Source organism: Gobio gobio (genome assembly GCF_949357685.1).
Source record: "Gobio gobio genome assembly, chromosome: 16".
NCBI lineage: Eukaryota > Metazoa > Chordata > Actinopteri > Cypriniformes > Gobionidae > Gobio > Gobio gobio.
In genome coordinates, this window is record NC_137109.1 from 46,679,279 (window position 1) to 46,707,103 (window position 27,825).

The window sequence follows — 27,825 nt, forward strand, 5'->3', positions numbered from 1 at the left end:
ATTGACCAACACAAGGAATTTCACCGACCAATGTTGTGTTTTGATAGGCCGTCCGTTCGCGTGATCAGTGCATGATCGTAAGCTCTGGTGTCCAGCAGAAGGCACTGCTTAACTTCCTCTTCTACATATATAATGAATAAAACGATTTAACAAATATAATTGTATTTAATACTTTAATTTTCACAAGTTTATACTGTATAAATTACTTTTTTTAATTCAAATGTTTTGTTACGTTTGTGCTTGAAAATAACTCTGACTAAATGTACTTAGTCGTTATTTTTTATTTTCGGCTTATTTTAAGCATGTGTTTAAGTATGTGTATTCTGCACATGTATTTATTGCAAGTGTAATTGTTTAGTTTTTTTATATATTTATAGTTAAGATGCGTGGCAATCACTGTGTTGTGACTGCGGAACTTTTGAGGACAAAACAATCCTCCCCCTGTTGAGGCTCTGTAATAAAGCACATACAAACAGTATTACTTTAATTTAACATGAATAGTTACTATATTACTACCTCGAAAGCGATAACGATGTTTCTTTTGATATTTGACGATAATGGGGTTCTGCTCTCGGTTAAAGGGTTAGTTCACCAAAAAATGAAAATTCTGTCATTAATTACATTAAATACACCCGTAAGACCTCCGTTCATCTTCGGAGCACAAATGAAGATATTTTTGTTGAAAGCTGATGGCTGAGAAAGGCTTCAGATAGGCCTCCATTGGCATTCAGTACATTTACACTCCCAAGACCCATAAAAGGCACTTAAAACGTTGTTACAAAGTCCATCTCACCACAGTGACTCTACAATAATTTTACGATGCGACGACAATAGTTTTTGTGCGCAAAAAAAAATCTAAATAGCGCCTTTATCCAACTTGTTCTTGACTTCCGTGTGTGCCTCCACGACGCATGCGCGAGAATATGACGCAGATCCGGCGTTCGGACACATGACCCAGAAGCGATTTGTTTACAAGCAGAGGAAGACGCGCGTATCTAAGCTGTTGAATTCTACATTGATCGTGCTTTAGGTCTCGGCGTAGTGCTCAAATCGGACTAAAGTGTGCATTCCATGGATTCCCAAACGCCGGCGCTACGTCATATTCTCGCGCATGCGTCGTGGAGCCACACACGGAAGACAAGAAGAGGTTGAATAAAGGCGTTATTTTGATTTTTTTTGCGCACAAAAACTATTGTCGTCGCTTCGTAAAATTATTGTCGAGCCACTGTGGTGAGATGGACTTTGTAACAACGTTTTAAGCGCCTTTTATGGGTCTTGTGAGTGTAAATGTACTGAATGCTAATGGAGGCCTATCTGAAGCCTTTCTCAGCCATCAGCTTTCAACTAAAATATCTTCATTTGTGTTCCGAAGATGAACGGAGGTCTTACGGGTGTCGAACGACATGAGGGTGAGTAATTAATGACAAATTTAAATTTTAGGGTGAACTAACCCTTTAAGTTCTTCATGAAGTAGTGGCGTGCGCGACCAAGTAGAGTCAGCGTATCTCCCAGCGCCATCTGCTGGTGAAAATAATCACTACACGATTGCTCCTATGACCAGCAGGCTGCTGTATGTTGGCCTTTTTTTATGTTGGGTTGTTTTTAACGAGCTGTAAAATGGGGACATTTCCGGGGACAGCTCCATTCGGGGACAGAACACCAAAAACTGGGACTGTCCCCGGAAAACGGGGACGTCGTGGTCACCCCCTAGAGAGTAAAAATGCCTGCTGATTAATCAATAAAACAGTTTTTAAATAGTTTTTAAATAACTTGAAATGTATTAAAGTAATTTTACGATAATGGCCGTCTTTATTGTACGTGCTACACTGTAGCTTACAATCTAGTGCACACAAAGTATGAGTTAAAATAATTTTATTTAGAATAGTTTTAAATCGGGGACATGCATGTACAACGGTTAGTTCTACAGTTTAGAGGCGGAAACTTCCCATAGGCATAGACAGTAAAACCATTCACTTCTAGGGCACAATGTACTCGTGCCCACAAGATGGCGCTGTTTCTTAGTTGACAGCTGACTTGAGTTGGAGGTGAGAATTGTTAACTACTACACAGGTAAGGTGTCTAATTTTCAGATCTAGAATATGCTGTTGGTCTTTAATTGTTTTATGTTTATTCAAGAATAATTCTTTATAAAATGCACGTGAAAAAGAATATAATTACAAGGAGAGAGTGGAGAAAATGCGTGATTTCAACCCTCCTCCTCCTGCAGCTTGAACACATGCATCCTCAGAGTCTTTTCCAGATTTTGCAAGAAAAAGAGAGAGAAATGGAGAGGACGTGACGGAATGACGGGACATTTCCATTCACTGAGTCTGAGAGAGACCTCTACATAAGACCTGCCTCCTCTTAATAAACCTGCGAAACGGGCAGATACACGGCAGTTCCAGCTCTCCGTCTTTCTCTCTCTCTCTGCAGACAGCAACAGCGTCCAGTGATTTCCCCTGATGCTCCAAACTTCCAGTGACTGATCAAACTGTGATAAAATCTGATCTGAGCCCACAACCACTTGGCTTATCAGAAAACCTGTGCAAGTTTCTGTCTCCTGGATTCAGGTAAGTGGAGCATGGACACTATAATATTTTATTTAAAAATATTTTTCATATCTTTGGTGGACACTATAAAAAAAATTTGAAAAAAAAAAAAAATTATTTGAATAACCTTTAATTTCCATTGCACAACAGTTTCTTTATAATTGAAAAAGATTCTTCATATTATTAAAATGTTCTTCACACTAAGATGAATGACTAGTGATGAATACGTGTTGTGATCTTAAACACGTCTCTGTAATTGTATGATTAAAGTTAAGATGATATTCAAAGATGTTGAGGAATATTTTAGCAGTGTATCCAACTTGTGGTCAGATGTAATTTGTGTAAATCCAACAAAGTTTGGAAATAGCTGAACTGCAGTATTCTCTTTAAATGCATACTGTCATTCCTGTGCACATGCACAGTTAACTATTGCACATTATAATTTCATAAGCATGCGGTTAAGTTAGCTTACTTTAATTATACTACACAATGGCTGTGTGCAGTACAACAAACCAATTGGCAACCAAGAGCTGGGTAAGAACAAATGCTGGGTTAAAGTAACCCAAAAAGCTGGGTTACACATGTTTTAACCCACCAAGTTGGGTTGCACAGTTTACCCAATGTCAGCTCATTTTGATTAAAAATCTCCTCCGGGAGATGATACTTCAATATGGCTTTTGATTGCAAGCGAACCTAGGAAACGTGAAATAATGTTAGCGGAGCAAACAACGGTAAACTTACTTAAAAAAGGGTGAAACTACAGATGATTTTTGTCTGTACAGTAGGCCTAATTTTTTTATATATACAAGTGAATACAAACCTTAAAGTTATTCACAAAGATCACCTCAGGAGACAAAATGACCATTGACAAACCGATCCAGTTTTAAATTTCAAACCGGCAGTGAGTTACTATGACCCAGCAGACTGGGTAGTTTCTGAGAAGGTGCAACGTCAGTGAAACCTAACAGAGCAGTGGTTTACACTACACAAAACTACCCATTACACAACCCAACTCCCCAAAATAACCCAACAAAATGACCCAACAGGCAGAACCCAGTCAATTATGCAGTGTTGGGGAAGGTAACTTTGAAAAGTAATCCCTTAAAAAGTAACTAATTGAGTTACTTAGTTACTTTTTAAGAAAAGTAATGTGTTGCGTTACTTTTTCCCACCTGGGCTGGGCTTGTTTTTTTGTTGTTGTGTTTTTTATAACAAAAAAGTTATATTTTTGTGCAAACGTAAAGACCTCTACATACCAAAATTGAAATAATAAGCCTCAGGTAAAAATGCAAATTCACACATGAACAGTAGAGGGCGCAGCTCTGCTTTGCTGCCATTCTGGATAATGGAAGAATAGGACGCAGGAGAAAAAAGTTTACCAATAAAAACAAAACATCTAGTAATTTTTGCTCATGGTTTAACTGAGTCATCAAAGGTCAGCAGCAAGTACATTGGTCAATAAAGGTAGATTAAATACATACAAATATTTTTTTTAATTTAACATCTAATTATTGGAGGTTTGCATAGTATTCTGATTTTGCATTTGACTGGTTTTATTCATTTTGAGGAGTACAGAATCTTTGTGCAAGAGAGGTTCGTAAATAAATGCTCATATTTACTCTAGAACTAAAGTAACCTGTTCACACACAACGCCTCTGCACTTACTCTCGATTTTTCTCAACATGGGGACAGGAGAGCTGTCAGTCAAATAATGTGAAAAAGTAACTGAGTAAAATTGAAAAGTAATGCGTTAAAAAGTAACCCCCCGGCTCTTAATGCATTGTGTTTCCTTCTGGAGCATCAGTGAATGTTTGAACCTTTTTTAATAGTTGTGTTTGAGTCCCTCAATTGTCCTCAGTGTGAAAAGATGGATTTTAAGAAATCATAGTCATTGCTGGAGAGGGTTCAAATGTGCAAAAGATGCTGGAAAACTGAAGAGTGTGCAGGACCTGGGGGATTTTTCTGAAGAACATTGGGCAGTTTAACTGCTCAGGACAAACAAGGGACTCATGAACAACCATCACAAAACACAAAAACAGCCGAGGATCATTCAGGGAACGACACACAGCACTGAGAATCAATGGTTCAGAAACTTTTTATCAGGGTTATTTTAATGAATTCAGCTATTTTGTTGTCTTGTGGACTATATGTAAACATTTTTTATGTAAAATATCTTATTCAGGACAGTACTAAATAAAAAATAACATGCATTTTGTATGATCCCTCTTATTTAGTTCAAATGATTCCCATTTTCACAGATTCTGCAAGCGGTTCACATACTTTTTCATGCCACTGTATATTATCAGATATATTTTTATCACTGATATTTTGAGAGTGATAAAAAACGGTGGTTAATAGTATTTCAGCCCTGCTGTTTCATGGAAAGTGAGTTTTCCTTTATTTTAGCATCATCTCACGCACACCTTGCAAATGAATATATATATATATATATATATATATATATATATATATATATATATATATATATATATATATATATATATATATATATATATATATATCTGGATCATCCAAATGGTCATTGGCAAACTTAAGACGGGCCTGTACATGTGCTGGTTTAAGCAGGGGAACCTTCCGTGCCATGCATGATTTCAAACCATGACGTCTTAGTGTATTACCAAAAGTAACCTTGGAAACGCTGGTCCCAGCTCTTTTCAGGTCATTGACCAGCTCCTCCCGTGTAGTTCTGGGCTGATTTCTCACCTTTCTTAGGATCATTGAGACCCCACGAGGTGAGATCTTGCATGGAGCCCCAGTCCGAGGGAGATTGACAGTCATATTTAGCTTCTTCCATTTTCTAATGATTGTTCCAACAGTGGACCTTTTTTCACCAAGCTGCTTGGCAATTTCCCCGTAGCCCTTTCCAGCCTTGTGAAGGTGTACAATTTTGTCTCTAGTGTCTTTGGACAGCTCTTTGGTCTTGGCCATGTTAGTAGTTGGATTCTTACTGATTGTATGGGGTGGACAGGTGTCTTTATGCAGCTAACGACCTCAAACAGGTGCATCTAATTTAGGATAATAAATGGAGAGCAGGTGGACATTTTAAAGGCAGACTAACAGGTCTTTGAGGGTCAGAATTCTAGCTGATAGACAGGTGTTCAAATACTTATTTGCAGCTGTATCATACAAATAAATAGTTAAAAAAATCATACATTGTGATTTCTGGATTTTTTTTTGATTATGTCTCTCACAGTGGACATGCACCTACGGTGACAATTTCAGACCCCTCCATGATTTCTAAGTGGGAGAACTTGCAAAATAGCAGGGTGTTCAAATACTTATTTTCCTCACTGTATATATATAAAAGAAAAAAAAATCACTCCCTCTTTTGGCTTTTCTTTTTCTCTCACACATTCAAGCCATGCTGAGAGGTGGATTGTGGGATGCGGTGATTGCCATGGTGCTATGGACCGTCTGGCTGCCCTCCTGTCTCGGCCAGACCACCTCACCATCTCAGGATGGAAAAATGAAGTTTCGTCTGGCCGGATACCCTCGCAAACACAACGAAGGGAGAGTGGAAGTGTTTTACAGTGGAGAGTGGGGAACTATCTGCGATGACGACTTTACCTTGGCCAACGCGCATGTTCTGTGTCGCCATCTAGGGTTTGTGGAGGCACTAAGTTGGTCACACAGTGCCAAGTATGGACCAGGCAATGGTGAGTTTAAAAAAAAATGCCACTTTTATTGTAGTTTATCAAGTTCATGCCGTTTAGTTATTTTATTAGTCTTTAAATCTCCTGTTGTAAGCTGACCTGGCTGGTAAATATCCCTGTCCTTGCAGGTAAAATCTGGTTGGATAATGTCATGTGCGGAGGAACGGAAAACAGCATCGAGAAATGTGCGTCCCGTGGCTGGGGGAACAGCGACTGCACGCACCAGGAGGACGCAGGGGTGGTCTGTAAAGACGAGAGACTTCCGGGCTTTGCAGACTCCAACATCATTGAGGTAAAAGATCATTTTCCTCAAATGCCATGCCACTGATGCTGGCAAACAGAGAGAAATAACAATGATGCCATTACATAGAGTGCTGCCTGCAGTGATGATGCATTTTTGCAAGCCAACCCGGAAGTTCACATCACCCCATTATTGCAGAAAATAAGCTTTGTGACCAACAGTGTATGATTCTTACATGTTTTGATCATCATGATTATCTTCACAAATTAACTTTTATATTGTGTACTAAATACAATCGCCAGAAGTTGTATTTAGAATACGTCACCAGGTTCTCATGACCTAAACGTCTCCACCATTAAAGGGATAGTTCACTCAAAAATGAAAATGATCCCATGATTTACTACCCCTAAAGCCATTCTAGGTGTACATGACATTCTTCTTTCAGACGAACACAATTGGGAGTTATATTAAAAAAATATAATTGCCCTTCCAAGCTTTATAATGGGAGTGAAGTCCAAAAAAAGTGCATCTATTCATCATGAAAGTAATCCATACAACTCCAGTGGGTTAATAAAGACCTTCTGAAGCAAAGCCGTGCACTTTTATAAGACAAATATTCCTTTTTAAAACGTATAGACTAAAACAACTAGCTTCCTGCAGATGAGTTTACCTGTTTGGCTGATGACGTTTAAAGGGATAGTCCCCCCCCCCATTTGGCCAGGATGCCGGGGTTACACCCCTACTCTTTATCGAAGGACATCCTGGGATTTTTAATGACCACAGAGAGTCAGGACCTCGGTTTAACGTCTCACCCAAAGGACGATACTTGTTACAGTATAGTGTCCCCATCACTATACTGGGGCGTTAGGACCCACACAGACCACAGGGTGAGCGCCCCCTGCTGGCCTCACTAACACCTCTACCAGCAGCATCCTAGTTTTCCCAGTTGGTCTCCCATTCAGGTACTGACCAGGCTCAGCCCTGCTTAGCTTCAGTGGGCAACCAGTCTTGGGCTACAGGGTGATATGACTGATGCAAAATATCTAATAAGAGTTATTTACCCTATTTCAGGCATTTAACATAACCCATTGACTTCGATACGATGGGTCTGAAAGTGCTACAATTCTAAGGGTACGTTCACACTTGTTGTTTGGTTCATTTGGTCTGGACCAAAAAAACAAAACAAAACATAGGGAGCGTCTCAATCAGCTCCCTAGTTCAGTAGTCAGTGCACTGATCAGGGAGTCAGCCCATTGAGTTATGTCCTGATCAGTGCCCTGACTACTGAACTAGGGAGCTGATTGAGACGCATGCATATAGTCCTGAACCTCTTAGCGTTCACACTGGCATTTTTAACAGCGAACCTAAAGTTACCGAACCAAAGGCATAGGGATACGGTCACAACCTGGTTGGTCGGCTTTTAAGACGTATATTTTGCGATGGAGCTTGCTTACCGAACATTCAAAACAATGCTGTGTGCGGGATTAAACACCATCATTTTGTGCGTGTACACATGGTTTTATTTTTACCAGCTGAGAACTCACAAAGACCTCATAAAATGTTCAAAACAATCAAAACAGCAGGAGGATTTCCTCCGTTGTGTGCAAAAACGCAGATCTGCATATATTGATGAGGCACTTTACCTGCCTCTTAGCTCCACGTTTCCCCTCTACTCATGTTGGATACACCGATCTTTCAGCGTCGTCAAATCAGCTGACTTGTAGCGTCGCATCTTGTGACATCACGTCCTGTTTTTGGTTCGTTTACATGTCTTTGGTCCGTGTTGCATTCATATATCAATCGAACTGCACCAGAGTTGGTTTGGAAGCGGACCGAGACCCATCTTTTTAGCGTCTTGGTCGCTTGTTTGGTGCGCACCAGGGTTCGGATGGCAGACATATGTTCACATATGTTCAAATGAACCGCACTAACCGAGCAATCGCACCAGGGTTTGTTTTAATTGAACCAAACATGACAAGTGTGAACGCACCCTAACTTGTTTCTGGGTTTTGGCCAACAAAATACATCAACCCTGCAATACACTATTTTATCAATAAACCATATTAACGTAGCAGTGAAACCTGATTTAACTGAATCTACTGTGGTTGAATTGCTGTGATACTACTTGTTTAGAAGTACATGTCAAATAACAAAGCTCTCTCAGATTGCATAGTCATTTAGAATTAAAAGCACATGTTTTTACTGGTTTTTGTTGTTCGTGTTTTGCCTGTGGTTTCTTTCAAAACAATTGTTGCCCTTTTGCCTACAATGTAAAACAAGATTTCCTTGGTGTTTTTGTCATGATTTCCAGGACAAATAGATTTATTTTTCTTACCCTACAGACTGATATTTATTTTTATTGTTTTAAGCATGACAAGACTTAATATCTTGTCATTTTGGTTCTTCAATAAATGTGTCTTGATTTAAGAATGTTTAGATATTTCTACTAGAAAACAAAACAACAAATACAGATACAGAAGAGGATAAATGTGAAAATGCTTATATCACACTTATATTAAAGAGTCAGCATACTGGCCTGTTCTTGATTAGAAAATGTGATAATTTTTCATACACAGTCACATAATAATGATAGCTCAAATTGTGTGGCAGTTACTTTTCAAAGTAATCTGATATGAGTTCTTGTGACCTGGAGCAATAAGCAAACACCTTGCACCACCCAGAACACCCTAGCAACTTTCTGTCATGTTTGCAGCCTGCTTTTATCTCTTCACTTTTTCCTTCTTCGTTTTTCATCTTCCCTCTCTCCAGTCTCTTTTCCCCCCATGTTCTCTCTCTCCCTCATCCCCAGCCAGAGTCACTCTGCTCCGACTCAAAGTATTTGCTCAGTTGTAAATGAGTCTCTGATGATCTGCCTGTGTGCTGGAACCACACCAGAGGAGTAGAGACAGATGTAGAGATATAAGAGCTTGGAGAATTAGCGACTGCAAAGCAGGAGAGAAGAAAAGAGAAGGAAGAGTTGAGGTCGTGCAGAAGTGCCGTTGCTCAGTATATGTGCCAGGTTTCTCTGTGTTCTTGTCCGGAAGGCAGAAGGAACACAGAGAACACGAGTGGGTGTCAGACGAACCTCTGGCAACCTCTGCTGTTTGCGCTTCGCTACGCACAATCAGATGTGTCTGCGTTTACTGGAATGCTGCAAATGACTGATTTCACATCCAAATCTACAAATGTTTTCCAAAGCACAGATTGACGAGAAGAATGTTCTTCCCAAAGAACAAAGAACTTCCCAAAGTAATTATAATGTGCTCGCTATTTGTTTTTCGTAGAAATACATGTTTGCTTGAAACTGAATGTGATTTGTCTTGAAATGTCTGTTATCTAATATATAGTGCAGACTTATGGCATAACGACACACGTTGGGTTTTTGAGTTTTATGAGGATTCCCCATAAAAGTAATTATTTTATACTGTACAAACTTTACATGGCATGCCCTAACCTTACCCGTAAAACATGTTTTTTACATATAATATTTTAAAATCAATTAGTATGATTGATTGAAATTATGATATTTGGTCCCCACAATGTAGGGAATACCTGAAACAAACAAACACACACACACACACACACACACACACACACACACACACACACACACACACACACACACACACACACACACACACACACACACACACACACACACACACACACACACACACACACACATATATATATTTCAAATGTTTATTTCTTTTAATTTTGATGATTATAACTGACAACTAAGGAAAATCCCAAATAATAAAATTAGAATATTGTGAAAAGGTTCAATATTGAAGACACCTGGTGGCACACTCTAATCAGCTAATTAACTCAAAACACCTGCAAGGGCCTTTAAATGGTCTCTCAGTCTAGTTCTGTAGGCCACACAATCATGGGGAAGACTGCTGACTTGACAGTTGTCCAAAAGATGACCATTGACACCTTGCACAAGGAGGGCAAGACACAAAAGGTCATTGCAAAAGAGGCTGGCTGTTCACAGAGCTCTGTGTCCAAGCACATTAATAGAGAGGGGAAGGGAAGGAAAAGATGTGGTAGAAAAAAAGTGTACAAGCAATAGGGTTAACCGCACCCTGGAGAGGATTGTGAAACAAAACCCATTTAAAAATGTGGGGGAGATTGTGGGACTGCAGCTGGAGTCAGTGCTTCAAGAACCACTACGCACAGACATATGCAAGACATGGGTTTCAGCTGTTGCATTCCTTGTGTCAAGCCACTCTTGAACAACAGACAGCGTCAGAAGCATCTCGCCTGGGATAAAGACAAAAAGGACTGGACTGCTGCTGAGTGGTCCAAAGTTATGTTCTCTGATGAAAGTCAATTTTGTATTTCCTTTGGAAATCAGGGTCCCAGATTCACACAATCCACGTTGCTTGAGGTCCAGTGTAAAGTTTCCACAGTCAGTGATGGTTTGGGGAGCCATGTCATCTGCTGGTGTTGGTCCACTGTGTTTTCTGAGGTCCAAGGTCAACGCAGCCGTATACCAGGAAGTTTTAGAGCACTTCATGCTTCCTGCTGCTGACCAACTTTATGGAGATGCAGATTTCATTTTCCAACAGGACTTGGCACCTGCACACAGTGCCAAAGCAGCCAGTACCTGGTTTAAGGACCATGGTATCCCTGTTCTTAATTGGCCAGCAAACTCGCCTGACCTTAACTCCATAGAAAATCTATGGAATATTGTGATGAGGAAGATGCGATATGCCAGACCCAACAATGCAGAAGAGCTGAAGGCCACTATCAGAGCAACCTGGGCTCTTATAAAACCTGAGCCGAGCCACAGACTGATCGACTCCATGCCACGCCGCATTGCTGCAGTAATTCAGGCAAAAGGAGCCCCAACTAAGTATTGAGTGCTCGACATGCTCATACTTTTTATGTTCATACTTTTCAGTTGGCCAAGATTTCTAAAAATCCTTTCTTTGTATTGGTCTTAAGTAATATTCAAATTTTCTGAGATACTGAATTTGGGATTTTCCTTAGTTGTCAGTTATAATCATCAAAATTAAAAGAAATAAATATTTGAAATATATCAGTCTGTGTGTAATGAATTAATATAACATCCAAGTTTCACTTTTTGAATGGAATTAGTGAAATAAATAAACTTTTTGATGATATTCTAATTATATGACCAGCACCTGTAAATATCTCATGACATTCAATCTCTAGCTAATTTTCAACAGTCTGAAAGTTTTTATGATGTCTATTCACATTTGTATTCTTTGTGATTTATGTTTTTTTTTTTTTCAAGCATATAAAATGTATTTTCATTTAGCATTTATGTTTGACATTTAAATCTACAAAAAGTGCAGTCGGTGCTTGTGCATGCTAAACTCACTGACTCAAAGTCTTCTGAGGGCTTTTTAGCATGTTGCCATGTGGTTGCTTACTGGACCAAAAAGCCCACCCACAAGTCTCTATGATATTATCGTCTCTAGATATGGCTTCTGTAATTCATTGTAAGTTTTTTAGGCCACCCATTTCATCATCTGTGTGTTGAAAATCATATGTTGAATCTTATAAATTTACTACACACAAACACAATTTAAGATTAAATTGTTTTTGAAATAATCAGCATTAGAGGAAACCTATACATCTCAGAACTGCAATAGCTTTCCGGCATCACCCACCACCCCAACTCCAACTTCTCTTCTGGTTTTCTTTAACCCAGTAATGGAAGTCCTGAATCACACAGTGTTCGTTAGTTGGTCAGAGGAGAACCCCTCCATTCTGTCACCTGATGGAGTTTGGGTTCCTTGCCAAAATAAAAGCAAAATCCATAGCTTTTACAGTAAGCTTTTTAGAAACTCTGTTAAAATCCCACAATGCATTGCACGAAAAAGCCGACTGGTACAGATGTGGTTTGCTGCCAATTAGTTTGAGATTCAGACCCAAGTTCCAAATTCAGATTTCAGTTGATTGCCTCATGGCAAGGTGCTCGGCAGACGTTGTGGACTGTGCTGGCCAGACATTTGGAAGTGCTTGTGTAAGTTTGTGTTCTAGCCAATGCACAATGACGGTGTGGTTTGGCCTTACCACAGTGATCCAAAACCCTCATGTGAGATGACTCGTGTCCAGCATGAGTCAAACAGACGGGCTTGTTACTAAAAACTCGCCATGAAATTTAATTTAGACACTATAGCTGACTAGTTAAATATAAGGCTTCTATCTATCTATCTATCTATCTATCTATCTATCTATCTATCTATCTATCTATCTATCTATCTATCTATCTATCTATCTATCTATCTATCTATCTATCTATCTATCTATCTATCTATCTATCTATCTATCTATCTATCTATCTATCTATCTATCTATCTATCTATCTATCTATCTATCTATCTATCCTCGTTTGTCTGTCTGTCTATCTATCCTCATTTGTCTGTATATCTATCTATCTATCATCTATCTATATATCTATCTATCCTTGTTTATCTGTCTGTCTATCTATCCTCGTTTGTCTATCTATCTCTATCTGTCTATCTATCCTCGTTTGTCTGTCTGTCTGTCTGTCTGTCTGTCTGTCTGTCTGTCTGTCTGTCTATCTATCTATCTATCTATCTATCTATCTATCTATCTATCTATCTATCTATCCTCGTCTGTCTATCTATCCTCGTTTGTCTATCTATCTATCTATCTATCTATCTATCTATCTATCTATCTATCTATCTATCTATCTATCTATCTATCTATCTATCTATCTATCTATCTATCTATCTATCTATCTATCTATCTATCTATCTATCTATCTATCTATCTATCTATCTATCTATCTATCTATCTATCTATCTATCTATCTATCTATCTATCTATCTATCTATCTATCTATCTATCTATCTATCTATCTATCCTCGTTTGTCTATCTATCTATCTATCTATCTATCTATCTATCTATCTATCTATCTATCTATCTATCTATCTATCTATCTATCTATCTATCTATCTATCTATCTATCTATCTATCTATCTATCTATCTATCTATCTATCTATCTATCTATCTATCTATCTATCTATCTATCTATCCTCGTTTGTCTATCTATCTATCTATCTATCTATCTATCTATCTATCTATCTATCTATCTATCTATCTATCTATCTATCTATCTATCTATCTATCTATCTATCTATCTATCTATCTATCTATCTATCTATCTATCTATCTATCTATCTATCTATCTATCTATCTATCTATCTATCAGAAAAATTGGTAACACTTTACTTGAAGGGGTGTGCATAAGACTGACATGACACTTTCATAATCATGACATGACAAGTTTTTATGCATGTTTATGACAACTGTCATTAAGTGTCATTCGCTCAATTTTGTCATTTTTAATGCAAAGATGAGATTATTTGAGATGTCTCAGTTATAACAACTTTACATAAACCAATACATCATAACCTGTCAGTGTCTTTGTCAACTTGACATTACCAAGACAACATAACCTGCCATAAAGATCACATAGCAGATTAATTATCAAACTTAAGTATTAAAATATTAAATATTATCCACATTAAGTGTTAATACTCTGTCAAATTATTTTATAACAGTGTCATGAATATTTTCCTTGACCTAAACTACAGTGGTACAAGTTGAATTTGTCATTAAAATGTCATTAAGTGTCAATGCTCTGTCAAATTATTTTATAACAGTGAAAACTCAGCTCAGAATGATAGAGTGGCACCACAGGTGAGGTGTCCGCCATTATGATGGTGTCTTAGCTAGACTTATCCATCATGTAAAAAAGCATTTCAAGAAAATATAAATATGTGGGATGCTGTAATTAACTCTTTAGGAAACTTAAAAAACAACAACAGTATGAACTGAAAAATATTCACGACGCGGTTATAAAATAATTTGACAGGGCATTAACACTTAATGACATTTTAATGACAAATTCAACTTTTACCACTGAAAAAAACGATTTATGACAGGTTATGTTGTCTTGGTAATGTCAAGTTGTCAGAAAGACATCTCAAATAATGTCATCTTTGCATTAAAAATGTCATAATTGAGCGAATGACACTTAATGACAGTTGTCATAAACATGCATACAAACTCCTTCATATTCATGACATGTGTCATGTCAGTCTTATGCACACCCCTTCAAGTAAAGTGTTACCGAAAAACTTAATCTCATCTTCTTCACCACAGCCATGCACATATTATATAAAAACAGCATTTATCACATTTACCCTTCCTGATGTAGAGTTGCATTTGTTTTAGATGCAGGTGGATGAAAACCGTATGGAGAAGATTCGTCTACATCCACTCTCAGGTGCCCATGCCGGCCGTATGCCTGTGACGGAGGGAGTGATAGAAATAAAGTTTAAGGAAGGATGGGGTCACATCTGCAACACTGGCTGGACCACCAAGAACTCTCGTGTGGTGTGTGGCATGATGGGATTCCCTTCGCAGAGAACCACGGCCAAGAAGCCAAGCAGGTAATGGGCATGTTTCAAGGATCAAACTGTATGGTTGGCAAAAAAACGGTATTAATCAAATGTTCGATGGATAGCTTAAAGGTGCAATTTTAGCGGCAGCTAGTGGTGAGGTTGCAACCGCCCACCGCTTACCCCTCCCTTTCGAAGCACATAGAGAAGCTATGATGGCCAACACAGGACAAAGATGTTGTCTGAGACAGCAGAGAATAACTAGCGCTCTGTAAAGCTGTACACTGTAAGGGTGAATTAAGATAGAAATGGCTCATTCTAAGGTAGTAAAAACATAACGGTTCATTATGTAAGGTCTTTATACACCACTGAAAACATAGTTCTATATATACACTCACCTAAAGGATTATTAGGAACACCTGTTCAATTTCTCATTAATGCAATTATCTAATCAACCAATCACATGGCAGTTGCTTCAATGCATTAAGGGGTGTGGTCCTGGTCAAGACAATCTCCTGAACTCCAAACTGAATGTCAGAATGGGAAAGAAAGGTGATTTAAGCAATTTTGAGCGTGGCATGGTTGTTGGTGCCAGACGGGCCGGTCTGAGTATTTCACAATCTGCTCAGTTACTGGGATTTTCACGCACAACCATTTCTAGGGTTTACAAAGAATGGTGTGAAAAGGGAAAAATATCCAGTATGCGGCAGTCCTGTGGGCGAAAATGCCTTGTTGATGCTAGAGGTCAGAGGAGAATGGGCCGACTGATCCAAGCTGATAGAAGAGCAACTTTGACTGAAATAACCACTCGTTACAACCGAGGTATGCAGCAAAGCATTTGTGAAGCCACAACACGCACAACCTTGAGGCGGATGGGCTACAACAGCAGAAGACCCCACCGGGTACCACTCATCTCCACTACAAATAGGAAAAAGAGGCTACAATTTGCATGAGCTCACCAAAATTGTGAAGAGATTGAAATTTCTGTTGAGACATTCAGATGGTAGAGTCAGAATTTGGCGTAAACAGAATGAGAACATGGATCCATCATGCCTTGTTACCACTGTGCAGGCTGGTGGTGGTTGTGTAATGGTGTGGGGGATGTTTTCTTGGCACACTTTAGGCCCCTTAGTGCCAATTGGGCATCGTTTAAATGCCACGGCCTACCTGAGCATTGTTTCTGACCATGTCCATCCCTTTATGACCACCATGTCCCCATCCTCTGATGGCTACTTCCAGCAGGATAATGCACCATGTCACAAAGCTCGAATCATTTCAAATTGGTTTCTTGAACATGACAATGAGTTCACTGCACTAAAATGGCCCCCACAGTCACCAAATCTCAACCCAATAGAGCATCTTTGGGATGTGGTGGAACGGGAGCTTCGTGCCCTGGATGTGCATCCCACAAATCTCCATCAACTGCAAGATGCTATCCTATCAATATGGGCCAACTTTTCTAAAGAATGCTTTCAGCACCTTGTTGAATCAATGCCACGTAGAATTAAGGCAGTTCTGAAGGCGAAAGGGGGTCAAACACAGTATTAGTATGTGTTCCTAATAATCCTTTAGGTGAGTGTATATTGTATTGCATTTCTGTCAATTGATCCTCATAAATATTACACAAGGCACCTTTAAGGTGCTTAATATGATTAGTAAAAAATTTATTCTTTTAGCGAATAACCAGCAATTGTCTATCAAAAGGCGAACTTACCTGAAATTATTTTGAGATGGTATTTCACACACACAGGTGAATCTGTGACCGCAAAACACATTCGGAAACATAAGCTGCACTTAGAATGCCACTGAATTAGAAAACTATATATATAAAATATAAAATTCTCCAAAGCTGTTCACCAAGCTTACAATGAAATTTCAAATTTGAATTCACCAATGAAATCGTATTAAAAACTCTAATGAAGGTAGCTTCTCATGCTCTTAAAAAGGCGTATTTTTGTCAAGGTGTGACGTATATTGTGCGTTGCACTTTCTCCAATTTATAAGTAAAATGAGTGCAACTAAGTATGTCTGAATTTTTTGGTTTTAATGATTTTTAGTGGACGTATGGTGTCAGTTCTCCTCAAGCTCACACAGGTGTCCCATCAGAGTAACCACAGGTGTTGTTCATCACATTAATGAACACGATCAACTAATGTTTGACAGCTACTAAGTGGCACAGTATTTGATGGCTGTGTCTGAAATTGCATAGGCTACACTCTTGAGTAGGTACTTAGTTTAAAGTAGTAATTTACTTCGTAGTAAATTAAAGTAGTAAATTACTTCACAACTGCTTCACCGAAAGTGCACATGAATGAATGTGTGTAGTATAAATGTAATCCAGACATACTACATTCGCCATGTTGTCATTATCATGTGACCTACCAGCGTCAGACAGTTACTTCACTGCCATTCACAAATCCTCTCCAGTGGCCTTATGGGATAGTAAAGTGTCCATCCTATGCACACTTCATATGATGGAAGTTGTAAGCCATCCGGGTACTTTTTGCCTACTCTTTTATGAGTACTGTGAATTCGGACATACATCTTTTATCACAAACGGTTTTTCACCTACTATATATTATGCAGCCATAGTCTTAAAATCTCCATTTTGAATGGTGTATCTGTTTTCTCATCACTTAAAACCTAATAAATGTCTCTTTTTTGGGTTCAGTGAGCTTATCTATCTTTCTTTATATTAAATACCACTTATATTTTATCATACTTATACCACAGGATATTTTGTTATGTAGTTGTCCAAGTAGTTTTAGAGGCCATTCAGCTGTAAACAAAAGAGATATGTATTTTACAACAGTTGAAGCCACTTTGTGATCAAAACCGCATTTTAAAAGCACAATGGTCTGTTTTCAAATTCCTCGAAGCTGACTGTCTAATTTGTGGCTGGCTGCCTTCCTCTAAATTATAATTTTTCTGTGTGATCTAGACTATTTTGGATTCTTATGGACAGTTATTGTACATTTTTTTGTATATGTTATTTGAAACCTATTTTTAGTGTTTGTGTTTCAGCCAGAGCATCGTTTCAAATGCATTTGGATGCCGCCTTGTCTTTTTTTTACTGCAAAGCCACATAGATATTTTCCCTTATTTCCTCAAATACTCGAGATGAAGAGCTCATATACACCATTAAATAGATACCTAGTTATTGCACATGTTCAGGCGCTCTTAAAAATATGGAAAATGTCTCTATTTCATGATCCTCAGCCAATGAATCATTATAGATCATCATACACTTCCCATGCTGCGGCCAAAAAGACTGTAGCAAGAATCCGCTTATGCAAGTCAGGATATGTTGTTATGAAACCTGGCAGCGTATGTGAGCACACACACTCGAATCTTGGTAGTTATATGAGCAGTGTTTTGTGAGGTCAAATGGGGATGTTGTTCTGCTGGCCGTCTGTACAGACGTTTCTATGCATTGTCACATGAAGTAATGAAGAATGTTTATGAAGTCCTGCAAAGTGAAATCAATCCCATATGTGGTCACTGGGCTGCCAGCCAACATGTGAGGGATGTGCAAGTTTTATCATTGTACCAGAGAAAAATGTACCATACAGATCAGGGAGGTCCTGATGGGAATTTGCTGCGGGGTTCTTTGTCTCTGATTCGTTCTGGTTTAATATTATAGCAATAGGTAAACATTATGAAAGTTTCAGACTGTCCTCCAAGGGTTTTTCAAGCACCTTATTACGACCCTCATTTACGTTTTAAAGTCATGCACCCTCTAGCTGGCGTAAAAATAATGACAGTGTCGTGTTACGTCTGTCATGAAATGACGCGTTACCAATCAAAATGTGTGTTAATTTAAATGCAATGTGTGGACTTTTTTTTATTAGCATTTGCCATATTTCCATTTAGCAAAAATCTTTTTTTATTAACAACTACATACACCCCACTCCTAAACCCCAGTGATTTATAGTGCATATACACTTTATGAGCACATGTGTTCTCTGGGGTCGAACCAATGATTGCATGATCACATGATCACATGATGTTGTATTTTGCAATGCTCTATCAATTGAGCTACGCAAAACCCAAAATATGACGCAAATAAAAGGAAACAAAGCATAAAAATGAAAGTGTCCTGTTGTCGATAGGGGCACAACTTTAGTAAACGCTCCTATGGGTCGTATTTCATGGATTAAAATGAAAGTGTCCTGTTGTCGATAGGGGCGCAACTTTAGTAAACGCTCCTATGGGTCGTATTTCATGAATTCAAATGAAAGGTGTCCTGTTGTCGATTGGGGCTTAACTTTAGTAAACGCTCCTATGGGTCGTATTTCATGAATTAAAATGAAAGGTGTCCTGTTGTCGATAGGGGCGCAACTTTAGTAAACGCTCCTATGGGTCGTATTTCATGAATTAAAATGAAAGTGTCCTGTTATCGATAGGGGCGCAACTTTAGGAAACGCTCCTATGGGTCGTATTTCATGACTTAAAATGAAAGTGTCCTGTTGTCGATAGGGGCACAACTTTAGTAAACGCTCCTATGGGTCGTATTTCATGAATTAAAGTGAAAGTGTCCTTGTATCGATAGGGGCGCAACTTTAGTAAACGCTCCTATGGGTCGTATTTCATGAATTAAAATGAACGTGTCCTGTTGTCGATAGGGGTGCAACTTTAGTAAACGCTCCTATGGGTCGTATTTCATGAATTAAAATGAAAGGTGTCCTGTTGTCGATAGGGGCGCAACTTTAGTAAACGCTCCTATGGGTCGTTTTTCATTAATTAAAATGAACGTGTCCTGTTGTCGATAGGGGCGCAACTTTAGTAAACGCTCCTATGGGTCGTATTTCATGACTTAAAATGAAAGTGTCCTGTTGTCGATAGGGGCGCAACTTTAGTAAACGCTCCTATGGGTCATATTTCATGACTTAAAATGAAAGTGTCCTGTTATCGATAGGGGCACAACTTTAGTAAACGCTCCTATGGGTCGTATTTCATGAATTAAAATTAACGTGTCCTGTTGTCGATAGGGGCACAACTTTAGTAAACGCTCCTATGGGTCATATTTCATGAATTAAAGTGAAAGTGTCCTGTTATCGATAGGGGCGCAACTTTAGTAAACGCTCCTATGGGTCGTATTTCAGGGAAGTGACTAATTACCTATATAGGTGTATTGGTTGGAGGACATGTTGGATAGTTTGATTTGATCCTGCACCGTTTGTACTGCAAACCAGGGCCATAACTAGGGCTGGGCGATATATCGCATGACATTGTTAAGCGCATCTCGTCAGTGGCATTTACTACACAGAGCCATAGTTTACTGACAAGCTGAGCCATATTGCATTAATTATTACGGACGTATCGCCTGCGATAATTAATGCGATATGTCAACAGTGTTTTTTGTTCTTGCATATAGTGCTTTATAAGTACTAATAAACAGCCAATATCCTATTAATACACATGCTAATAAGCAACTAGTTAATAGTGAGAATTGGACCCAAAACTAAAGTGTTAAATTCCATGCAATGCTTCAGTTTCTGTGAAAGAGTGCGAGATAAGATGTTATAGCAAAACATTTAATATTGGACAACTGTTTTATGATAAAAAAAAATGTTAAACGACCAACAGTAATATCCTGTCATCTACTCGACTACTCAAACTTTGAATTGAAAATATAAGATGAATCATTTACACGATTCACTCTCAGAAAAAAAAGGTACAGTGGAGGTACAATTTTGTTCCTTGGGAACAAAACGTATTACTGTACCTTTAAAGGTAAAATTTAACAATTGGTCCTTAGGGTACAATTATACCATTGTTTTTCTCTACTTAGAGCAGGGGTAGGCAAGTTTGGTCCTAGTGAGTCAGTGTCCGGCAGAGTTTGGCTCCAACCCTGAAAGACATCTATAGAAGCTCATTGATAATTAACAGAGGTTTAGACTTTGATGTTTTATTGACAATGTTTGTGTTTTATTTAGTTGGCCAGTTTGACTCTTGGCTTTTTATGTGAGTTTGTGGTTGTTGATACAGTGTTAATAAAACACAATCTGTTAAAAAAAAAAAAAGCCATAAACAAAAATTATCATGAAGAAAAGTGTTTGACTAAACTCATCACTGACTAAAAACGTTAATAAATAATATTCACCAACATTGCTTTCTTGCCACAGATCAGACATTCTGAATTCTGATTTTTAAATACATTCTAGGGTGAAAAAAGTTTAAACGCACAGATATCAAGAATCAACATATGAATCTCAACAATGGTGACATACTTAATGCTGCAATGCATGCTGGGAGCCATGAGTTTTATATTGTGGTGGCTTAGTAGGGTTGAAGCTAAACTCTGCAGGACATCAGCTAGGACCGAACTTGCCTAACCCTGTCTTAGAGGTAAAAATGTACCTTTAAGGGTACCACCCCAGTGATGGCCACTTGTACCTTAAAAGGTACAATTTAGTCCTCTTTTTTTTTGTTTTTTGAGAGTGTGCATGTAATTTTAATTGAATGTGATGAGACATTTTGCCATGTTTCTTGTCATATTCAAGCGATTTCGACATATGCACATTCACTTTAAAAATATATTAATAATTTGAAAATGGTTTGAACTCATTACAAAAAATCTTGTTCTTTTACTCTTAAATCAAGACATGGTTCTTTCTACAAACACCTAGCAATGCCATTTCAACTCTGCAGAACACCATAATGGAGGTCCAATGCGATTTCATTGCTTTGTTTTGCTGTGCTTGTATGGCTTCTCTCCTCCATCTGTGCTGGAACAATCATCCACATCTGAACACAGACACTTACTCCGATTCACAGCAGATGGTGAAATGTAAGCAGTCTGTGACTGGACAGAAAAACAAGCCAGCAACTGAGAATTCACGTGTGCATTGTGAGAATAGCTATCATTTCAACAAATGCACTATCTGTGTGTGTATTAAACTGAACGAGTGAGTGACTCATACCTCCTTTAGACATGAGCTCAAGTCCTTAGCATGCTGAAGTTAAGCTCCAAAAACACACTCCCGCTGGCTGTTCATCAGTCTGACTGAGGAAAAATCTTCTCTTGACAGAAGGCCATTTTATTTACACTTAATGTCGCTTAATATTAAACTCTACAAGCTGACTAAACACAAGTAATCTTAGGTGGATAATAAAGCTGCCATTTATCTGTTACACTGCTTTTAAAATGATCATGCGCTCTGACATAAAATTTACTGAAAGGAAATGTGTAAAATACTATACTTCTCTTCATCTTTGTAATTATGACAATCATATCAGGTCTGTGCCAGAAGTGCTTCAGAAATAGCTCACTCTGCACATTTAGAAGACTGTGGATGATATCCTACACTTCTCAGCTGTCTGCATGAATGTCTGTGCTTCCCAGAATTTGAATTAAAAGGCCTGTTTTTATAACAACTTAAAAAAAATATTATATTAGACTATTAAATATATTAATAGTCATTGTGTAAATATTTATTCTTTATTTGTTTGCAAGTTAAATTATTTTTTTGTATATGCTATAAGCCACTTAGTTTTATATTTTGTTATCTAATACAATGCCATTCAGACATTTTTTAAAGGGTTAGTTCACCCAAAAATGAAAATAATGTAATTTATTCCTCACCCTCATGCCGTTCCACACCCGTAAGACCTCTCAAGGTCCATTAATGTACTAAAAACATTTTTTAATCGGTCCATGTGAGTACAGTGGTTCAATATTAATATTATAAAGCGACGAGAATATTTTTGATGTGCCAGAAAAAACTAAATAATGACTTATATAGTGATAACCAGTGTTGGGGGTAACACATTACAAGTTACTTGAGTTATGTAATCAGATTACTTTTTCAAGTAACTAGTAAAGTAACGCATTACTTGTAAAAGTTACAACAAAATATCTGAGTTACTTTTTCAAAAAAGTAACGCAAGTTACTTTTTCACATTTATTTGACAGCTCTCCTGCCACCATGTTGAGAAAAATCAAGAGTAAGTGCAGAGGCGTGTGTGTAAACATGAAGGTTATTGTAGTTCTAGACTAAATGTGAGCATTTATTTATCTCACTTGCACAATAAAGATTCTGTACTCCTGAAAATGAATACAATCAGTCAAATGCAAAATCAGAGTACCATGTAAACCTCCAATAATTAAATAAAACAAATATTTTTTATGTATTTAATCTACCTTTATTGATCAATGTCTTGCTGCTGATCTTTGATGACTCAGTTAAACCATGAGCAAAAATTACTAGATTTTGTTTTTATTGGTAAACCTTTTTTCTCCTACGTCCTATTCTTCCATTATCCACAATGGCAGCACAGCAGAGCTGCACCCTCTACTGTTAATGCGTGAATTTGCATTTTTACCTTAGCCTGAGGCTTATTATTTCAATTTTGGTATGTAGAGGTATTTACGTTTGCACAAAAATATAACTTTTTGTTATAAAAAAAACAAAAAAAAAGAGCCCAGCCCAGGTGAGAAAAAGTAAAACGAAAAAAAAAGTAACGCAAAAGTAATATGACGCATTACTGTTCTTAAAAAGTAACTCAATTAGTTACTTTTTAAGGGAGTAACGCAATATTGTAATGCATTACTTTTCAAAGTAACTTTCCCCAACACTGGTGATAACCGATTTCAAAACTCTTCATGAAGCTTTGAGCGCATCGAATCAGCGAGTCGAATCATGATTCGGATCGCGTGTCAAACCGCCAAACTGCTGAAATCACGTGACTTTGCCGCTCCAAACCACTGAATCGACTCGCTGATTCGATACACTCCGAAGCTTCATGAAGCAGTGTTTTGAAGTCGGTTATCACTATGTAAGTCGTTATTTCGTTTTTTTTGGCCAAAAATATTCTCGTCGCTTTATAATATTAATATTGAACCGCTGTACTCACATGGACTGATTTAAATTTGTTTTTAGTACATTAATGGATCTTGAGAGTGTAAATTGCTTTGCTCCCTATGGAGGCCTCACTGAGCCATCAGATTTCAACAAAAATATCTTCATTTGTGTTCAGAAGATGAACGGAGGTCTTACGGGTGTCGAACGGCATGAGGGTGAGGAATAAATTACATTATTTTCATTTTTGGGTGAACTAACCCTTTAAGCCTCTAAATGCCTTTTGGGGCCACTGTACATATATCTTATTCTCCAGTATTTTACTTGCTTTAAAAAAAAAATTCAATATCATTTAATTGCATAGATAACTTTGCACTGGAAAGTCACACAAGAGGAAAGTATCTTCTCTCTCAGGAGTGTGTGAAAACCTCAGAGACTCAACCACATACCGCCACTCACTACAATAATATTACTCCATTCCAGACCTCTCATGGTCATGTCATCACCTATGAGAGAGCCGAGAACACGTCATAAATCAGGTGAACCATTGTAAAATCTTGCCTTTCATAAAGCAAACACATGCTAGACGGGTGAATCTCTCAAAAGCTCTCTAGAGCATGTCTGGGTCATACTGCGGCTTGCACTATTTGCTCACACAGGACTGGACACTATTTCTCAGCAAGCTGATAGAATGTGAGAAATCTGTCACGCTTTCCATTCGGGTTTCCTTGTCTGAGCACTGCAAGGTTCAGAATTCAAAGACGTCTTCTGCTGTATTTTAGGCTTATTGCATGTGGTACATAAATAGTTGTTACTTGGCACATACGGCAGGAATTATGATTCTTTCAGCAGTTAGAATATTAATGACATTTCTTACTATTGTTTGGGGATGCAATGTATGTTTTTTTTTTCCATCATGTGATCATTTGTGTTTCTGTTTAGTCACCAGAGTGTGTACAGGATCCACTCCGTGGCCTGCACAGGAAATGAGGCTCATCTTTCAGCATGCACTATGGAGTTCAGTAACGTAAACTCTAGCGCCACCTGTCCCAATGGAGGAGCTGCTGTAGTCAACTGTGTGCCCGGGCCACTGTTCACACAGGGCAGAGCGCGCAGAGTCAAGCTCAATCCAATGGTGATTAGATAAAGCTAAATCATTTTCAATTCATTGTGCAAAAATGTATTGTTATTTGTTTGCAGGTTACATTATTTGTTTGCATATGCTAGAAGCCACTTAGTTTTATATTTTGTTATCTAATACAATGCCATTCAGACATTTTTAAGCATCTAAATGCTCATTTGATATGATCATTAATCGGGATTTCTGAAGGTGATATCAACAGTATTACAGTTTTTCTCAGTCGCTTAGGTACATTTTTCAGATCAGAATTGAAATTCTCAAAACGACCTGTTCAATCTTCACATCATCGTGTCACATGTGCACATCAAAATAGCAGTTTCTCATTTCTTTGAACAAGTTGCAAATACTTTGGTTCATCCATGCAAATGCTTGTGTACAATTCTCTGCTGTTTCCTACATTATCAGTTGCTTATGTCATGTTGATCAAAATGTATTATAATGGGTCTCTGTTGAATAGTCTCACCCTCCACAACATTTAGCCATTAGTTCATAGCACAAGTCTTTACATGCAAAATGGCTGAACAAGATGTCATAATATGTCTATACATTTCCATTAGACTTTTTTCCCCTAAAGATATCCGTTGTGATGTGGATGAGAATTTGTGGCCCAACAGACAGGAACGTCAGGAGGTGTAGGACGACTGCACTGTAATTCCTATAGCGCTGCATGTACAGTTTTCCCTCAGGAGATTGTCCTATGTTCATATTTCTACTTTTGTTTTTTTCTCTTCTTTGTGCTATGCAGTGCTGTCTTTTCCTTTCTGTATCGCAATGACATGGTCTGTGAACAATTGACAGTACAAACAGTAAAAGCGTAAATGTGAAACTTGTTCAGTCTCTTGCAATCAAACTCCCACACACACACTAAGGTGTAACCTACAATTTACTATAATTGTCATCAAAACTTTAGCCATAGTTTACATCAGAACATCCCTCCAGTGTACAGTTATATTGACAACATGACTAAGCAATTTGACTGTGTTATCTGTACACAATGACACAAGGATTTGTCATTCTGATGGCACTGACATGTTCATTGACAAAGATGTTTACTTTTGAGAGATGAACTAAGGATTTTGAGCAAGAGACTGGCTTTTGCAGGTAATGCATGGTGTTTTGCTATTTGTACGAATTGTTTTGAGAAATGCACTTGCTGTTTTGCAAATGTCGAGGATGATTCGAGAAATGTACCAAAGCGACTGAGAAAAACCGTAAAAGAACATCTGTATTGTGGCTCCCAATGATCACGCTCCTTCTCATTCTCCAGTCTCAGGTGCGTCTGAAGGGCGGTGCAAAGGCAGGTGAGGGCCGTGTGGAGGTCCTGAAGGGGAGTGAGTGGGGGACAGTGTGTGACGACCGCTGGAACCTGCAGTCCGCCAGCGTGGTGTGTAGAGAGCTGGGCTTCGGCACCGCTAAAGAGGCTCTGACCGGAGCACGAATGGGCCAAGGTGGGCAACACTAGATCAGATAGATAGACAGACAGACAGACAAACGAGGATAGATAGATGGATAGATAGATAGATAGATAGATAGATAGATAGATAGATAGATAGATAGATAGATAGATAGATAGATAGATAGATAGATAGATAGATAGATAGATAGATAGATAGATAGATAGATAGATAGATAGATAGATAGATAGAACAGACAAATGAGGATAGATAGATAGACAGACAAACGAGGATAGATAGATAGATAGATAGATAGATAGATAGATAGATAGATAGATAGATAGATAGATAGATAGATAGATAGATAGATAGATAGATAGATAGATAGATAGATAGATAGATAGATAGATAGATAGATAGATAGATAGATAGATAGAACAGACAAATGAGGATAGATAGATAGACAGACAAACGAGGATAGATAGATAGATAGATAAACAAGGATAGATGGATAGATAGATAGATAAGATAGATATACAGACAAATGAGGATAGATAGATAGATAGACAGACAGACAAACGAGGATAGATAGATAGACAGACAGACAAACGAGGATAGATAGATAGATAGACAGACAGACAAACGAGGATAGATAGATAGACAGACAGACAAACGAGGATAGATAGATAGATAGACAGACAGATAGACGAGGATAGATAGATAGAACAGACAAATGAGGATAGATAGATAGACAGACAGACAGACAGACAAACGAGGATAGATAGATAGATAGAACAGACAAATGAGGATAGATAGATAGAGATAGACAAACGAGGATAGATAGATAGAGATAGACAAACGAGGATAGATAGAGATAGACAGACAAATGAGGATAGATAGATAGAGATAGACAAACGAGGATAGATAGATAGAGATAGACAAACGAGGATAGATAGACAGACAGATAAACAAGGATAGATAGATAGAGATAGACAGACAGACAAATGTGGATAGACAGACAGACAAACAAGGATAGATAGATAGACAGACAGACAAACGAGGATAGATAGATAGACAGACAGACGAGGATAGATAGATAGAGATAGACAAACAAGGATAGATAGAGATAGACAAACGAGGATAGATAGACAGACAGATAAACAAGGATAGATAGATAGAGATAGACAGACAAATGTGGATAGATAGACAGACAGACAAACAAGGATAGATAGATAGATTGACAGACAGACAAACGAGGATAGATAGATAGACAAACAGACAAACGAGGATAGATAGAAAGACAGACAGACGAGGATAGATAGATAGATATTCCATTCAAAGCCTGTTATGATCTCTTGTCCACAGGCATGGGTCCCATCTACATGAATGAGGTTCAGTGTGGTGGTGATGAGAAGAGCCTGTGGGACTGTCCTCATAAGAGCATCACTGCTGAAGACTGCAAACACATGGAGGACGCCTCCGTCATCTGCAACATTCCCTACATGGGCTTTGAGAAAACGGTCAGACACGTACATGATGATTCTACTGTTATTTTATTTCTAGCGAAGTGTTTAGAGAAAAAAAAACTACCTCAAATCTGCTTTTATCT

The 27,825-nt window shown here is 38.2% G+C and overlaps 1 protein-coding gene across 2 annotated transcripts in view; it reads left to right on the top strand.

The window, feature by feature from the left end:
- Positions 1–2,258: 2,258 nt before the first annotated feature.
- Positions 2,259–27,825, top strand: part of loxl3a (lysyl oxidase-like 3a) — a 44,420-nt gene continuing 18,853 nt past the window's right edge. For both annotated transcript variants that reach the window (XM_079838597.1, XM_079838596.1), the window contains exons 1-7: positions 2,259–2,570; positions 5,930–6,226; positions 6,352–6,515; positions 14,711–14,928; positions 24,624–24,816; positions 26,090–26,270; positions 27,582–27,736. In XM_079838597.1, the coding sequence (XP_079694723.1) occupies positions 5,932–6,226; positions 6,352–6,515; positions 14,711–14,928; positions 24,624–24,816; positions 26,090–26,270; positions 27,582–27,736 (1,206 nt within the window). In that variant the 5' untranslated portion in view covers positions 2,259–2,570; positions 5,930–5,931. The remainder of the gene's footprint in view (positions 2,571–5,929; positions 6,227–6,351; positions 6,516–14,710; positions 14,929–24,623; positions 24,817–26,089; positions 26,271–27,581; positions 27,737–27,825) is intronic.